Raw genomic sequence first — 18,632 nt, forward strand, 5'->3', positions numbered from 1 at the left:
CTGGAGGTGGAAATTAGTTGAAAAATCAAACGCTGCAGATGCTGGATATCTGAAATAAAAACTGACTGCTCAAAACACAGTTGCCCTGTTTTAGATGTTTGCAATATTTTCTGTTTGTATTGGTATTCATAGAGATGGGTCAAACACTCATCTCCCTTTCAAATATTACAATGAGGCTGAGAACAATCTGCTTCTGTTTCAGTCATATCTCAGAGAGAGGGTGATTGAGATTGTGACAACAGAATTAATATTTGTGATGAGGACTAAAGCCAGTGGCTTTATTGAGTGACTTGATTGAGCACACAAGTTGACGCATGAAACCAATAACGAATCTTGAAAAATTGCAATTTAGGAAGGTGTTGGTTGTAAAAAAATAAAGAGCTATCATTTGTCTTGATGGCTTCATAAATGGAATTTGAACTGGGGCGTGTAGACTGAGTTGGCTGATAATTCCTCGGACTGTGATTGGTCCAATTTGAGCTTTGATTGGAGTTAAAAATAGTTTGTGTATAAAAAGAGTGGAGAAATCAGCGGGTGCTCCTAGTCTGTTGCTGATGCTGTTACTGAGTTACTAGTTGGCTTGCTCTTAAAACATTTATTTTAAATCCGCCTTTTAGCATTTGGGTTTAAATCTGCAGAGTTTTGGCACCTTAATATCTGCACTGCCCCTCTAGAGGGCACCAGTACATGGTGTACAACAGCAAAACCCAATCCACTGCTGTTCTCAGAACTGTGCATGATGCTAATTAGTGAAGTCGGATTGCAGTTTCAATTACGTTTCCAGTATTGAAGCTCCAAAAATGACAGCATGAACTCATTGCCATTTATTGCAGAACATTTTCAAGTCTGGAAGAACAATTATACAGCAAATCATCTCAACACATTTTAAATATCAGAATTTTTTGAATCGCATAAATTGCTATTTTGGAGTACAAATCCTTAACACAAAGTTGAAATTTTAAGATTTCAACTTTATTTCATATGGCATTGTACCTCTGTTAAAGCAGAAAATAAATTTCAGGTTTGGACACAAGTGTTCATGTGATTCCATTCCTGCACAATTTGTATCAACAATTTTGCAAACTATTCTTTGCAAAACCTTTAGTCACTAAAAACCTTTAGTTTTTTAGTCACTTACCTCGACGGAGATGACATTTTTTCTCTGCGTCGCATCTCTGCCCCCCCCCCCTTGCGGCCTACAACGTGGAGTGGTGCGGCCTTTCCTGAAGACCAGCCTGGAGCTTCAAGCCGCGGGTGTGGAGCGGTCTTACCTTCGCGGAGCCTGGGATCTTTGGCCGAGGATCGCCAGTGTTGGAGCTCCGACCGCGGGGCTTGTGGACTTTAACACCATGAAGCAGCGGTCTCCAGTCAGACGCGGCCGACTCGGGAGCTCCATGCGGCGGAGTGTTCAGATCCGTACCGACGTCGAGTTTCGATCATCCCGACGAGAGGGCTTGAACAGCGGGTGAACAAAGGAGGAAGATGCCTTCCATCACAGTGAGGAATGTTGATTCCACTGTGGTGGATGTTTTATGTTAAACTTTATTTTATGTGCTGTGTGTATTTTTGCTTTTGACTTCGTATGGCTGTATGGTAACTCAAATTTCACTTTACCTTAATTGGTACATGTGACAATTAGATTGAATCTTGTGTAATTTTACTCCCACTGCCATTTTGGGGTCATTAAGAATAAGTTGCACCCCGATGCATTTGTTGCACAGTCACAAAATCAGGTCCCCTGATGGCTGGGGTCGGTTGTGGTAAAACTTACTACCAATAATTTGAGCCCATCTTCATAATCAGTTTTTTCCTGATTTGCATATGTAAAGTTTAGCTTCATGTACAGTGTCTTCATCCCCACACCCTCCTACCCCTCTATCTCCCTGCTCCCCCTCATCTCCCCCACTCCCCTCCTCTCCCTCTATCTCCCCTCCGCCTCATGCTCCCTCTTCATCTACCCCACTTTCATCTCCCTCTCCCCTCCATACCCCCCCCTCTCCCTCTACCACCACTCCCCTCCGCTCCCCCACTCCTCACTTCCCCATATCCCACACCCCCACAATGAAAATCGCAATTTTTTTTTAATGAAACCGCATGCACTGTCGACTGTGGGACCTTTCAGGTGTGTGCCTTTCCAAATCATGTCCAATCAATTTAATTTACCACTGGTGGACTCCAATTGAGTTGTAGAAATATCTCAAGTATAATCAATGGAAACGGGATGAACCTAAGCTCAATTGTGAGTGTCATAGCAAAGGGTCTGAATACTTATGTAAATGTGATATTTCAGTTGTTATTTTTAATTACTTTGCAAAAAATTTGAAACCCCTGTTTTCACTTCTTCATTCTGGGGTATTGTGTGTCGATTGAATTTTAAAATAAGGCTGTAACGTAACAAAATGTGGAAAAAGTGAAGGTCTGAATGCACTGTATATTCAAGATTTTGGCCCTGTTAGCTTGAATTTATGATTTGAGTCAACACTAAATTTGAAAGCAGGAAATGAAAAATCCTAGTGATATTCCTGCAGTTCGCAAATCCATCCAATAAACCTTAAAGTGGTGTTTCTGAAACTGTCTTCGCTTTTAATTGATCAGTTTCATGAATCCAGGTATTGATAAGTTTGATCACTGAAGGCTGAATGTGTAACTGAAATGATGCAGCCACTGCAGAGTCTGATTTGATTTGACTGAATAACACGCAAATAAAAGCTTTTCACCGTATCTCAGTACACATGACAATATGAAACCAATACCAACACCAAGCCACTTTCAAAAAAGGGAGACGATCAACCAAATTTAAAATCCCTACATAAAGCAGGAATGTACCCAAATTGGATTCATACTCACAAATTGTGGAAAGTAAATATTGATAGAGCGATGGTCAAAAATGCTGGAGAAACTCAGCGGTTGAGGCAGCATTGATGGAGCAAAGGAAATGGGTGACGTTTCGGATTGTGTGATGGTTTGTTCCATGGTACCTAAAATAGAATCTAAACAAATCTTCTGTGCTACATAAATTAGGATGTCTTTATCTAGTACATTAGTTACTGTCTTTTCTATATTCTCAAAGGTTCTGTATCATTTGAACAGGGGTTGCTGGAATTAAATGTGCTGAGGAAACAGTTAATTAGCTGTGTCACATTTTGTACAAAAAGCATTGTGCACATTACAATTACTTTATTAGACGTGGAGAGAAAATGTGACAAGTTGCTGAGTTATTTTAACAGCATTTTTTCAACATAAATGTAATAACAATCATACATAGAGAACCCCTTATACTAAAGTGAGTTCTCAAAACACCATCTTGCCCTGGAATACCAACATTTTGTGTAGCAATGATGCAATAATATACTGGACACAATAGCTTAGAATAAACCTTTCTCTATAAAAAATAGTCTGAAGCTCATAATGAGAATCCATCAAATCTGTGGAATGTGTTTGAATATTTTTCACTCAAGTTTATTGTTGCAAATGTTAATGATTAAAATGCAGATTGACTGCCCTGCAAAACAATCCCTCGCAGTAGCATTTAGAAGAAATATTGATTTGTACCTCAGCAATCAGGTTAGTTCAGTAACTGCTCTTTTTTTTAAATGCAGCAAGTGTGATTTTGGGTACTTAGTACTTTTTCGATTGTATTCGTATCTGAAAACTATTTTCCTTGTGGTGGTGGAGATTGCAAAATAATCTGGAATTTTTGGGGGGAATTGATGATAAATCTGGGAGCCTGAGTGGTTGCCATAAAGGAACTGAGTAATTATGCAGTAGACAGATTCTGCCTATGTTATTGAGCGAGTGTCGTCAAACTCGGCGTTGCCTTATTTGTTTGGGAGTGTGTCATTTAACATGCTTGTTCCCTAAAAACAGTCAGACTTGGAACAGAGCTTGCTGAGAAATGTCATCATATTTATCTTTAAGCATGGGTACATTTCAGGTTCCCACACAATTACAGATTTTATGGACTTGATGGCTGAAATTTATCAATAATTTCCCAGCTATACTTCTGTTGGATTCAACTGAAGTACTTGTCAAAGCTCAAACATTTCCCAGTAATTGCTCTAGGGAACCTGTTCAAGATTAATAATGAATAACATACCCATTCAAGTGTTCAAGTTCAAGTGAGTTTATTGTCATGTGTCCCTGATAGGACAATTAAATTCTTGCTTTGCTTCAGCACACAGAACATAGTAGGCATTTACTACAAAACAGATCAATGTGTCCATATACTATAATATAAATATATACACACATGAATAAATAAAATGATAAAATGCAAATCCATTCATTTGGAGAGTTTTTTTTTTTACAACAGAAGGGCAAGAATAAGGAAATTTGATCGATGTAATGACAACTCACTCAAGGCCATAAGACACGACCGGATATGATCAAAGCCATGCTGACCATCCTTAATTCTTCCAAATGCGAGTATATCCTATCCCGAGGAGTATTCTCCAATAATTTTCCTACTACTGATGAGGGGCATGCTGGTTTATAATTTCCTGCATCATCTCTATTTCCCATCCAAGGTTCATGAAAGTTTTTGAAATAAGCACATACCCATTTTACAGGTAAATCTATTTTGAATCTGCTATAGGAGGTCCACAGTTTACATACATCCCGACCTTGTGTATAGCCCGTTTATACATTTAGGGGACTGCTGGGATGGTTGCTGAGGGACTGCAGGCAACTGTTCTTGACACCAGCTGGAATTTTGCTGCATTGAACCAAAGAAGAATGGATTGTAGTTGACTTCCATTGTAATTAACATTTTGATGTCCTTTTTCTGAATCCTATTTAGACTGCCATCTTGGTTTGCAGTAGATAAGTTTGGGCTAAATTTGTTAATATCAGTTTTATTATCCCCCAACAGTATCCATACGGGTTCACTTGTTATTAAAGGAAATGGCTATTGGAGATTCCTGCATTTTCTGGCTCCTCTCTTTATCTTCCATGGTGGTTTCCCCTCAACATTTGGCAGCTAATATGACTATTTGTGGAAGGTTATTACAATTTAAAAATAAATAAGGTTTCTATTTCCTTCGTACCTTGGGATATTCCAAATACCTATTGAGCGAAACACAAGTTGTCTCCTAAATGGGACCAAAGTGCGATGGGTGACAGTTGGTATACATACATGTGCAAATTAACGAGGGAACTGACATGCACATATCAATTTGGTCTGAACTTTGATATATTCTCTGTCCCTTTTTCACCAATCATTAAACAATTTCTTGGTAATATATTTGTGACTTTTCTCAAATTGAACACATTTGTTGCATTCAGGCTACTGCATGTGATGGTAAAATTGACCTCTGGGCCAGTTTTGCAGTGTCAGTAACTGTTGTTTACTTATTTTCCCTAATCTTAGCATTCTCATAGCTTTTGAACTTCAAACAAAGCTCAAGGTTACGTTAGTCATTTTACCAGTTATATGACGTTCCGATTGAAATCGAATCCAAAACTCATGCTTTAATTTTAATGAAAGTGCTTTGGTTTGAAACTTGAAGGTGCAGTATGTTAACTAACAGCCATCTCAAGAACTAGCTTAAAATGACTTGATATTTTTTTTAAAAGGATAGTAAAGCAGGAAATGAAATGTGGCAAACTTAAAATTTCAGTTGGAATTTGCAACATTCTCTAAATTAAGCAGCAAAAAACCTTCTAGATTCTCTTCTAAAATATTTAGAAAACTTTTGAAAGGAATACTTTTCCTCATTGATCTTTATATACCATATACTGAATGCTGTCTGCTTAAATACAAGGCAGCATTGCAAATAATATTCCATGGCATAAGGATACTCATTTTCATGGACTCCATTTATATTCAGTATTGACTTTCAACCCACTTGGTGGTGATGCTCAGAATATAGGATTAGCACATTAAGTAACTACTGTAATCAACCGTAGTTATATATTTCCTGTGGATATTGGATAGATTTCACTGCCATTCAAACTAATTTTCAATTATCAGATTTTTTTAAATCTTACAGTACTTACAAGTTGAAAATTGCAACATATAATAAGGTTGCTTTTCAATAACTAGGTCCAATGATTTTGTGTGACAGACAGACCCACCTTCCCTAAAATAGGCGGTGTCTGGCATGCTTGCCTTCATTGGGAAGGGTATTGAGCAGAAATGTTAGGACATCATGATGCAGCTGTTCAAGTCGTTGGTAAGACTACACTTGGAATACTATGTGTAATTATGCTTATCCAGCTGAAGGATGGATGTCATTAAGTTGGAAAGGTTGCAAAAGAGATTCATCAGGATGTTAACTGGGTTTGCAGGCTTGAGTTAAAAGGGGAGATTGAATAGGCTGGGGTTTTTTGTTTTTTTTGCTCCTCTGTGTGTAGGGGATTGAGGGGCGACCTTATTAAGCTGCATAAGATCATGAGGGGATGGATAAAGTGAATGCTCAGTTTTTCCCCCCAAGGGTAGATAATTCTAAACCTACAGGGTATAGACTTGAGGTGAGACGGGAAAGATTTAAGAGGGACATCGCAAGCTATTTCTTCACTTGGGCTGCAGTCCGTATCTGGAAATAGTTGCCAGAGAAAGCTATAGAACTGGATATAATTATGATTTCTAAAATACATTTGGACATATATGTATGGATATGAAGGGTTTAGAGGGATATGGGCCAATTGCAGGCAAATAGGATTAGCCAGAATGCCAATTTAGTCGGCATGCACAGAGTGGGTCGAAAGTCCTTTATCGGTACTGTATAACTTTGTTACGTGCTCAAACACTTTCGCATACCTAACTTTCTTGCCAGATTCATTAGATGCTAACCTGACAAAATCCAATCTGGCGAATAATCTGGCATTTGGTTGTCTCTGTACTGTACACTGACAATGACAATTAAAGTTGAATCTGAATCTGAAGAACAGAACCTGGCACAGTACAACTCAAGAACAGGCCTTCTGCCCACCATATCTGTGCCGAACATGATGGCAAGCATGCATAAAGCAAATTTCATATGGAGTATGTAATTATGACTGGTGGTACAAATCAGCAGAGCACATATATTTTTATGTGATAGTGACAAGTCTGGAGCCACTTACAAACTTAGGCTTAACCTTGCATCATCAGTGCGTATCTGCTTTATGCTATTGGGGTAAAGATTATATTTAGGAATGAGGCACCATATCTCGGGGATTGGATGCCCTTAAAAAGAATAGTTCCTATAAATTTAAAATTAGAAACATCAGCACAATCTGAATACTGCTGAATCTGTATGTTTTATTTGTGCCTTTCAGATGTAAAATAGACACTATGCATTACAGGTTTCTACCCACCAATTTATTGACAGCAATGTCTGATAATTCTTTTTTTGTGATGTCACAGGCTGGTTGCTCCTCTGTAGTGATTAATATACATATAGGTGTACGGCTGACAAAACCACCCTGCTCACTGACTGCTCGCTAGTTCCCATCAATGAAAGCGTCAGGGTGTCTAAATGTATGTTTACATAGAATAAACTTGGTGTTTGACATTGTGGCAGCATTAATCATTTAGATAAAAGCAGCTTTCTATGTGAGGTTGGTTGAAAATAAATAAAAGGAGATGAGTGGTTGCTGACAGCAGCTAGCTCCACCCTCTGTGTGTAACCCAGCCTCTTTCCACTTGGTGCTATTTTCGGCTGCTTTGCTGTCTCACTTACAAAACGTACAATTGATAGAAGTTGTCGGAGAGGAGCTTTGCATGAAATGGAAAGATATTGTCGTTACTTGTAGGTTTCCCGGAGGACTAGCAATCCTGTGAAAAGCGTGTTATAAATTTTGGCCGGTGTTTACTTTGGATGTCAGGATCGTGTTGGTGGTATAGAGTGTGACTAGATGGTGTTTCGAACTTGCTGGAACTGTCCCGGAGGAGGAATGTATGAAGGGCTCCAAGTGGATTTTTGAAGCTCGGAGGTGAGGAACAACTGCAATCTGAAGAGCAGGACCCACTTTGACATGGCAGGCTTGACACCTGTCAATGGCCTGGACATGGATCCTGAAATAGAACTGTTTGTCAAGGTAAGGTACTGTTTAAATTGTAGCCTTGTGCAATTAAGGGGAAGGGGATCTTGTCTGTAGTTAGAGTTGTACGAAGAATGATGTATTTCTAGTTTAAATGCACTGGAGTTTTTAAGAAGCATTCTATAATTGTTGGTCTGCGGAGAGGCAGTAAATGTTTTATCATGTTTGCACAGCAGGTGTGTTCAGTAAAACATTAGTTTAAATTGCTTTCGAATGAATGCTGGAAAAATATTGTGTTTTTTTTTTGTAGTATCATAACTTCAAAAGGCACCAAATGTGTCAGAAACGATGATTCTGTCTTATTTGAAATAAGATAAACTGGCCAGTACATAATGTCATCACTCAAAATGGGTGGATGAAAAACCTTGGGTTGTTTGTTTTGCTGGAAAATTAATGTAATCCTGATTCCTTAAAATAAAAGTCATATTTTCAGAATAGAGATAAATGCTACATTGAATCAAGTGAAAGTAGCACAGCCTTGTGTGACTGGAGCACATTTATAACACTTCAGTTTTAGCACTAGAATATATTTGCAATGTTCAGTTAATATAGTTGTCTCAAATCCCAATTGGTTTAAGCAGTATGCAGCGGAATAAACATCCGTGTCATGTTGTGATTAGTACCTTAAACCTTTTTTTGTCCTTCTCAATCATTTGGTTTTTTTTTCCTCTTTCAAATGGGATCTTTTGGCATTCATCATTGATAACAAATTATGGTTCGCCAAATGTAATGACCTAGGACATTAAAGAATATTTGGGTTTCTTCAAAACAATGGATGTAAACAGGTGTATTCTTTTATTCCATTGTTCCACTCCTTATTTTTAAACTACCTTGGTTAACTGTTTCTTGGTGTTGTCATGAGAACCTGTCAATAGTGATTAATCTTGCACATTCTGTCATTTAGCAAAAATCTAATAACCTACTCTGATAAATCCAAAAGTGTCCTGGGTGTGAACAAATTTTAAACCCTTTCATCAGGGTAAACTGAAGTCATAACTGTTTGCAGTTGAATTTCAAGAGTCAAGTGTTCATTTGTCATATGCACTGGAAATGGAACCATCAAATTCTTGCAGCAGCTTTACAGGCACATTAGCGCAACAACACAAAAACATATAAACAATAGAGTATTCATTAGAATAGGTGACCAAACCATAATAGTGTAAACTGAAGTACACAGTGCAATCTATTAGGTCAATTGTAGTTCACCGATGAGGTGGAACTGGTTAGCTTTGTGAAGTGTGCTTCAAGAACCTGATGGTTACTGGGAGGAAGCCGGAGGTAAGGGTTGAACCTGGAGGGAACTGTTCTCTGGCTTCTCTAACTCCTTCCTTGTGGAAGCAGCCAGATGAGAGCAAGGCCAGGGTGATGTTGGTCTTTCATGTTAGATGCCACCTTGATGCAGTGCTTTGAGTAGATCTAGTGGGGAGATCAAAACCTGTAATGGGCTGGTCAATATCAACCACTTTCTGCAGCCTCCTCCATTCTTGTACATTATAACTACTGTACCGAACTATGATGCAACCAGTCAGTATGCTCTCTACTGTACCCTCATAATGGTGCTAGATCTCCTTGTATTTCTTGGGAAGTAAGAGGCATTAATGAGATTTCTTGTTATTGCATCAATGTGTTGGGCACAGGATAGATCTTCAGGAAGGTGCATGGCCAAGAACTTGAAGCTGTTGATTCTTTCCACTGTCGTCCTGCCAAGGAAGACCAGTTTATGGATCCTAGGCTTTTCCTTCCAGAAGTCTGCTTCTTGAACTGACTTCATTAACTTCACTACCAATTTCCATCCTGCACTCAAATTCACATGGACCATCTCTGACACCTCCCTCTCCTTTCTTAATCTCACCATCTCCATCACGGGAGATAGACTATCAACAGATGTATATTACAAACCTACTGACTCCCACAGTTATATAGACTATACTTCTTCCCACCCTGCCTCCTGCAAAGATTATCCCCTACTCCCAATTCCTCCGTCTACATCGCATCTGTGCCCTAGATGAGGTGATTCGTGCCAGGACATTAGAGATGTCCTCATTCTTTAGGGAATGGGGGTTCCCTTCTTCTATCATAGATGAGGGCCTCGCTCGAGTCTCCTTGGTATCCCGCAGATCCGCCCTTGCTCCCCCTCCCCATAGTCGCAACAGAGACAGAGTTCTCCATGTCATCTCCTTTCACCTCATCAGCCATTGCGTACAGCACATAATCCTCCCGACATTTTCGTATCGTACGTCTTCCCATCTCCACCCCATTCCGCAGAGATTATTCCCTCCACAACTCCCTGGTTAACTCATCCCTTCCCACCCCCTCCCCAGGTACTTTCCCCTGCAACCGCAGGAAATGCAACACCTGTCCCTCTACCTCCTCTCTCGACTCCGACCAAGGACCATGACTTTCAGGTGAGGCAGCGGTTCACTTGCACCTCCTCCAACCTCGTCTACCGTATTCACTGTTCCAGGTGTGGACTCCTATATATTGGCTAGACCAAGCGCAATCTAGGTGATTGTTTCGCTGGATATCTATGCTCAGTTCTCCTAGACCTACATGATCTCGTGGTTACTCAACACTTTAATTCCCTCTCCCATTCACATGCTGACCTTTCTGTCCTGTGCCTCCTCCACTGTCCGAGTGAGGCCATACGCAAATTGGAGGAAAAGCACCTCATATTTCCCTTGGGCAGCTAGCAACCCAGCGGTATGAATACTGATTTTTCTAATTTTAAGTAACCTTTGTATGCCTTCTCAATTCCTCCGTCACCCTAGTGCTAATAGTTTTACTGTCGGCCTGCTTAGTTTCACTGTTCATACCCCCTCATTATCACATCTTCCACAGACTATTAACTTGATCTACCTTGTTCCACCTTTCCATGATCATCCTTGCTGGCCTTAATTTGTTCTTTTCACATGTTTCTTTTGTTCTTTGTGCCTCGTACCTCCAGTTTTCCTTTCCCCTGACTGTCTGAAGAAGGGTCTCGACCCAAGGAAGTCACCTATTCCTTTTCTCCAGAGATGCTGCCTGACCCGCTGAGTTACTCCAGCATTTTGTGTCTATCTTCGGTGTAAACCAGCATCTGCAGTTCCTTCTTGCTCATTAAGAGCAAGATTGTTGCTCTGGCACCATTCAATCAGATTATCGATCTCCCTCCTGTACTCTGACCCATCATCACCCATTATTTGTCCAACAACAACGGTTTTGTCAACAAATTTATAGATGTTGCTGCTGTGACCATGTCAGTCTATACCCAGTGATATAGAGTAGAGCAGGAGACCATGCACAGGGTCTTGAGTTGCCTGTATGTTCATGGCCAGTCAGGAGAAGTGTTGCTAATTCATACTGATTGAGGTCTGCTGATGAAGTCGAAGATCGATTGCATAGAAATGAGCAGAGACTTAGTTCCCAGAGTTTGACAATAAGTTTAGAAAGGATGGTGTTATTGAATACTGAGCTGTAGTCAATGACCTGATGTTTATGTTCATATTGATCCAGTGCAGGGTTGAAAGCCAGAGTGGCCATCTCTGCTGTTTATTTTTTGTTATTGTAGATTAATTGGAGTGGGTTCAGGGCCTTACTAAGGCAGGTGTTGATATGTGTCATAACCATCTTCTAAAAGCACTTAATTGTAACGGAAGCAAGGGCCACCAAATCAGTAATTTTTGAAGCAATTTAAGTAGGGTGCCCTGGACAAGCTTTTTGGGAGAACCACGTTTTATTTCTTGTCTGTTCTCAGCAAGCTGATCTTATCAAGATAAAATAAAGATCCACAAGTTATGGGAAACCAAGTGGGGGCAGCACAGTGGTGCAGCGTTAGAGTCACTGCCGCACAGCACTGAACTAGATCCTGACTACGGGTGCTGTCTGTATGGAGTTTATACGTTACTGCGTGGGTTTTCAGTGGGTGCTCAGGTTTCCTTCCATACTCCAAAGACATACATGTTTGTAGGTTAATTGGCTTGGGTAAAATTGTAAATTGTCCCTAGTGTGTAGGATAATGTTAGTGGTGATCGCAGGCCAAAGGGTCTGTTTCCACGCTGTATCTCAAGTAAAGCAAATCGCTGTAAGTCAAGTAAAGTGATCAATGCAGGAAAATCAATTAATGCTAAACTCGGTAGGCCACAAATCATACCAAGACTGACTGTACTTGGTTTGCCCTCGTGTGCCTTGTCTAGTTCTGATCACCAAGACAAATGACAGGCATTTAAGCTATTTCGTAGTTCAGAGAATAAACCTGACTGGTTGCTAATGTTAGAGAATGGAGTTTTGAAACACAAAATGTAGAAAGTTGAACTCTAAGCCCTTGTGGAGCCTACATAAAATGAAGAAGGATAAAGGTTGCTCATTGTTTCAAACTAGACCATCTTGTAATTGAAGGTCAGTGGTGGGTAGAGCTGGTGATGAATAATATTAATTAAATGTATATTCAGGGCTAATGTTGAGAAGATTTACTGTATATAAAGAATACACATCGGCTTTAAGAAAATTGGGTAAAATATAGAAAATCGATTTTAAACATGCTGCAATTAAAGAGGTCTTTGGGGTGATGTGTTGCAAGAGGTCTTTAGGGTGATGTGTTGTGGTTGGTCCTCATCCTCCTTGTTTTACAAACTTAGACCTTGCAGGTGATTTGCCCATCTTGTTGAGCTGTAGAGAGGAAAATTTAACAAGAAACCCATGACTATCTATTGACATCAGGGAGTGATGTATCTATAGATATAGACCAGAGTTAAGTTTCTTTCTCTAGTTTTCTTTGCATGCATCATGAACCTCTGCATGTTCATATAGAAAGCAAATTTGAATGGTGTAGGAAGGAACTGCAGATGTTGGTTTAAACCGAAGATAGACACAAAATGCTGGCATAACTCAGACGGACAGGCAACAACTGGAGAGTAGGAATGGGTGATGTTTTGGGTCGGGTCTGAAAAAGGGTCTCGACCGAAAGGTCACCATTATCTTTCTCCAGAGATGCTGCCTGTGCTGCTGAGTTACTCCAGCATTTTGTGTTTATCTTCAACTTTGAATGATAACCGGTGCTAAAGAACCATACTCCCCAACAATCATTTTTCGGATGAGATTAAAATAACTGGATCTGGGAAAGATTTGGTGCCACACTGTTCTTTTTCCTACATAGAAAACAATTGTTTGTCATCCTACTTCTTTGCTGAAATATTAATATTATAAATATAATGCTGAAATATATGTAATTTCCTGCCCTGGGTGCTTTATTATGCTACCATCTGGTGTCCATTCATTCACTTTTGAAAAGCTAGTTGCCCAGCGATAGATTAAAATAAATTTCAGAAGCTATTTATCTGTGTAAGTTATTGGTCTCCTGTTTCAAACAAGTTCCATCCCTACTGAGATTTAACTCTGAACTCCTCAGGAGTCACTGTCAGCCAAAGCCAAGCTGAACATTTGGCCAAAGTCTAATCCTTGATTCCACTCAGCCACATGTCTGATCAGAAGATCCAGATCAATCAGTATACAATAAAGGCCCAATAATCCCTATTCCACTATTCATAATCCTGCTGGTTTAAGGGCCTGTCCCACTGTACGAGCTAATTCAAGAGTTCTCCCGAGTTTCCCCTGATTCAAACTCGGAGAATTACGGTAATAGCCGCTCGTAGGTACTCTGGGCTCTCGTGGACATTTTTCAACATGTTGAAAAATCTTCACGAGCTTACCGCGTTTCCCGAGTACCTGCCCTTTAAGCGTTACGAGCCGCTAAGGGACGTCCCGAGCTCCGACATACCCGCTACGTACATTCTACGTACTTACCACGAGTTTGATTTTTTGGAGAGCTCTTGAATTACCTCGCACAGTGGGACAGGTCCTTTAGGAGTGCCTTGTGTAGATGCTTAAATGGAGGGGATGAAACGGCCTGTGATGGACTGGGCTGAGTGTACAACTCTGTACAGCCTCCTGCATTCCTGTGTACTGGAATTGTTATACCAGGTCTTGTTGCAATCAGTCAGGGCATTTTCTAAAGTACATCTGTGGAAGTTTGGGTATTTGGTGACATGACAAATCTCTTCAAACTTCCAAGAAAGTAGATGCACTAGTGTGCCTCCTTCATGATTATTTATACCTCTGTGCTTGGCCTGGGACAGGTCATCTGAGATGTTATCTTCCAGGGATTTGAAGCTGCTGACTCTCATCGCTCACTGATGAAAACTGGCAAGTGGTCTGACTTCCATTTTCTGAACAAATGAGTGGGGAAATATTGGTCAAAAACTTAGCATCCGATTGCACTTCCATACTTATGGATGGCTAGAGGGTGTATATTATTTATTTGTTATCGGATTCCAAATTATAGAGCAAGAAATTAGTTGAGAAGGAAGCTCGGGGGAACGGGTTTTCAGACAGTCGGAGGTGGCAATCTCCAATCATGTATCCTGCCCTCTTACCTAGAATACTGCATTGTTACTTTGCTCTTCTAAGTGGTTGACCTGGATGAGTTAGGCTGGAATGCTACTTTCCGTGCTGTATAACTTTTGACATTTGCTACATTGTTGAAGGACTTCCAGAGCAAAGTGTGGGAAGCAAATAAAACTGCTTAATGTGTATTTGCCCCTTACTAGCTATCTGCAAGTGTTAGGAATTGCAACTTGATAGGACTGGTAATGGGCATGGTTTACACCCTCTGCTGGCACTTCTATCCCAGGGCTGGGAGAACTGTTTCTAGGAGATCAATTGGTACATTGCACCCAGCAATTAGTGCCCAAATTAAATTTTTTACCTAACATTTTGTAACAAAAAATGATATCCATCTACTGCTTTATTCATAGAATTTGGCAAAGGTGTTCTGTATTTTGATCTTGTCCTGTGGCAGCTGCTTCTAAATATAGTTTCTGAACCTTATAAATAACCCCCATCAAATAAATTATTAAGGTCATTGGCTCATGACTTTTTCCTGCCTTGTTTGAGTCATGGGCAGCTGAAGACAGCTGTGAACAGAAAACGCAATCTTTGGAATTATCTGTGTAAAGAAAGAAGATAGACACAAAATGCTGGAGTAACTCAGCAGCACAGGCTGCATCTCTGGAGAGAAGGAATGGGTGACGTTTTGGGTCGAGACCCTTCTTCAGACTGAGAGTCAGGGGAGAGGGAGTCTAGAGATATGGAAGGGTAAGGTGTGAAAATGACAGATCAAAGCAGATGCTGGAAGTTCTCCTTAAACTCTTGGAAATGCTTGTGCCCATTTGCACTCACACATGCAAACGTATAGTAAAAATCAATGGTGCTGAGAGTTTCTGTGCATCCGTAATCCTATGCATGTAACCATGTGGTTATTTAAACAATCTGCTGAATTTGTAAAGTTCCCATTGACATAATAAGCATTAGTGAATTTTCAACAACAGTTCTCTTTTTGGGTTAAAGCCCTGCAACCTCAGCCTATATACGTACTTATTGTCCAAATGGTTCTAAAATTAACTTTAGAGTAAATCTCCCTGCTAAACTATAATCACATTGTTATTGAGCAGGCAGTATTAAAATATGAGGGTGCGCTCCTCCTGTCGATCTGACTCTGCACCTTGTGAAATCAACATCGTTGTGAGGGTTTGTTCTTTTACAACTAAATATTAGTTCTACATTCCAACACAGCTATCCATGACACTTGACATGCAGAGTGCAAAGTACTTTAGATCAGTAACCTGAAACATGGTGACTGGATCAAATAACTGCAGTGGAGATGGAAAAGGCAGGTTGAAATTCTGAATTTTCATGGCAAATTGGAATGCATTATATGATTTTAAAGGGTTTTGTTGTATCTTAAGATTTACTGAAACGCCTTAGTTTGTAATTTTATTTTTTCCTTGCAAGTTCTTGACTTGGTAGAATTCATAAATGAGGGGCTGATGATTAGAAACATAGAAACATAGAAAATAGGTGCAGGAGGAGGCCATTCGGCCCTTCAAGCCAGCACCGCCATTCATTGTTATCATGGCTCAATAACCCGTGCCTGCCTTCTCCCCATATCCCTTGACTCCACTAGCCTCTAGAGCTCTATCTAACTCTCTCTTAAATCCATCCAGTGACTTGGCCTCCACTGCCATCTGTGGCAGGGAATTCCATAAATTCACAACTCTTTGGGTGAAAACGTTTTTTCTCATTTCAGTTTTAAATGACCTCCCCTTTATTCTAAGACTGGCCCCTGGTTCTGGACTCGCCCCACATTGGGAACATTTTTCCTGCATCTAGCTTGTCCAGTCCTTTTATAATTTTATATGTTTCTATAAGATCCCTCCTCATCCTTCTAAACTCTAGTGAATACAAGCCTAGTCTTTTTAATCTTTCCTCATATGACAGTCCCGCCATCCCAGGGATCAATCTCGTGAACCTACGCTGCACTGCCTCAATCACAATAATGTCCTTCCTCAAATTAGGAGACCAAAACTGTACACAATACTCCAGATGTGGTCTCACCAGAGCCCTATACAACTGCAGAAGAACCTCTTTACTCCTATACTGAAATCCTCTTGTTATGAAGGCTAACATTCCATTAGCTTTCTTCACTGCCTGCTGTACCTGTAAGCCAACTTTCAGTGACTGGTGTACAAGGATGCCCAGGTCTCGCTGCACCTCCCCCTTACCTAATTAGATTTACTAATTAATTTAGCAGACACTTGATAGTAAGGAACTGTCCAGAACAGTGTGGTTATCCTTTGTCCTGAAATACCAGCAGCAAAATTCACTGGTGCATTGAGTATACAGTGAAAATTGTGGCGTTAGTGTTGTGGCCGAGTTTGTCAGCAACAAATGTTACTTTCTATTAGGAAATGAATAACTGAAAAGACAGTCATCATCTAATTCTGAGTAAGGACCATATCACGGTTATACAATTTGCAACGATTAAGCCTGTGCTGCATTGTGACTATTCAGTAAAACTCCATTCATTGGGAGTTTGGTGATGCCAGACTGGTCGTTTTTCCAGATTATTGGCATATTAATAGAATAACATCCAATGTGCTTTTAATTTGCTTTTTTAGATGGCGTGCAGTAGATAATAATACATAATAATACATCACCAATAAGAGCACTGGAAGCAGGGACTTGGTAAATGTTAAAGGAGTGTGTGAAACCGAACTAGGTGAGATTCGAGGAAATACAGGAATTGGGTTCCTGGTGTGTTAAGGAGGGCACAGGAATTGGCAACTGGTGAGCCAAATGTTGAACCATTGGGATTTCTGAATACTTGGATAGCGATTTATCCAAGTATTACTAAGCTCTGAAGAGGTGGTATGATAGTCATTTCTTGTTTCTTGCTTGCCACTGGTCTGTGCACCCGAGTGAGTTGGGTCAAAGGTATACAAGTTTGAAAGTCCAAAGTGCTAAAACAAAAAATGAAAGTGATCTTGGATGGAAGCTAAAAGTTAGATAGTGTATACTTGATAGTAAATGCTGCTTGTGAAGAATTTATTTGTTTTGAGGTATGACAATTAAGTCAAGGTGGACAGACATTTGATATGTTACTTTATTTGTTATTGCAGTATTTTAATTGATACATGAGCTTTTTCTAAATGTAATCACATACCTGGGCCAATGCAGTAGTTTGATGTTTGCTGTTACTGCCTTTGAAGTATCCTAATTTTTCCCAAAAGCCTCAGCAAATTTTCAGGTTTGCATTTGGAAATCGCTGCATTGACGTGTTATTTTTGTATCCCATGCACTATTGGAATGGTAAATGTATTGTTTATATCTGATTAGTAAAATTTGCTTGGTGTTCAACATTCAATGGAGAAAATTGGTTGGTGAGTTCATGCATTTTGATGCATCATTGGAATGTTTCCAACTAAAGTGAATGGGCAATAACAGTTTCAAATAACAAGCTTCAAAATGCACTTTAAAAATTTGGTATATGCCAAGCAGACATCAGAAAAAGGAGAGAGCATTTCTCTGGGTTTGAAGGAAGCTTTTGCACAACAGATTGTATTCTGATTCCAGTCATGAAAGGTAACTTGCACCATTTGTGGTTATAATGTTTCCTTAATAGAATGCCATGGAGCTAAAACTCGCAACATTTAGCGAAGTTTAATGTTTCCCATTAATGGCAACACCATGGAAAATATGAGGAATACCTTGATGGTGTATGAATCAATTTTTATAATTATCAACATTTGCAGTGTAATCAAAAAATATTTATCTGACCAATGTATCTGACCTATTTGCCTCTTAATAAATCAACTCTGACCACTTGGTCTGTTGTCCACCAAAATCAATATGTACTATATGAACACACTGTCAGATTAGCCTTGGTGTGACCAAGATAATAATTAACCTTCTCTATCATGAAGTTTAAACAAGAGCACACAATCTGCACTGATAAATAATCGAGTTCGGTATTCCGAAAAACACAAGGAATCATGGGATTTGTCAAAGGTCGTTCACCATAAAGAAAAAGCGAACAAAGCGCTGGCTGAAGAAACCGTGTATAAATTCTTCTCTTTATTCATAATTTATGTGTAAAAATATATTTAATCTGAGGAACATGGGTGCATTATAGTCACATAATGTGGTCACATTATAGGAAAATTAATGTATTCCAGACTGGAACACAACAATGATAGTTTCTGAGTCGAAATATTCTTCTAATTTCAAGGCAATGG

The 18,632-nt window shown here is 39.8% G+C and overlaps 1 protein-coding gene across 2 annotated transcripts in view; it reads left to right on the forward strand.

Moving 5' to 3' along the window:
• clic5 (chloride intracellular channel 5) overlaps positions 1-18,632 on the forward strand; it is a 117,129-nt gene that overhangs the window by 41,629 nt on the left and 56,868 nt on the right. The window contains exon 1 of one of the 2 annotated variants that reach the window (XM_033021331.1): positions 7,604-8,022. The exons of the other annotated variant lie outside the window; for it this stretch is intronic. Within the exon in view, the coding sequence (XP_032877222.1) occupies positions 7,960-8,022 (63 nt within the window). The 5' untranslated portion in view covers positions 7,604-7,959. Of the gene's footprint in view, positions 1-7,603; positions 8,023-18,632 lie in introns of those variants that run through there. 2 annotated transcript variants of the gene reach the window in all.

Source organism: Amblyraja radiata, chromosome 5, assembly GCF_010909765.2.
Source record: "Amblyraja radiata isolate CabotCenter1 chromosome 5, sAmbRad1.1.pri, whole genome shotgun sequence".
NCBI classification, from domain to species: domain Eukaryota; kingdom Metazoa; phylum Chordata; class Chondrichthyes; order Rajiformes; family Rajidae; genus Amblyraja; species Amblyraja radiata.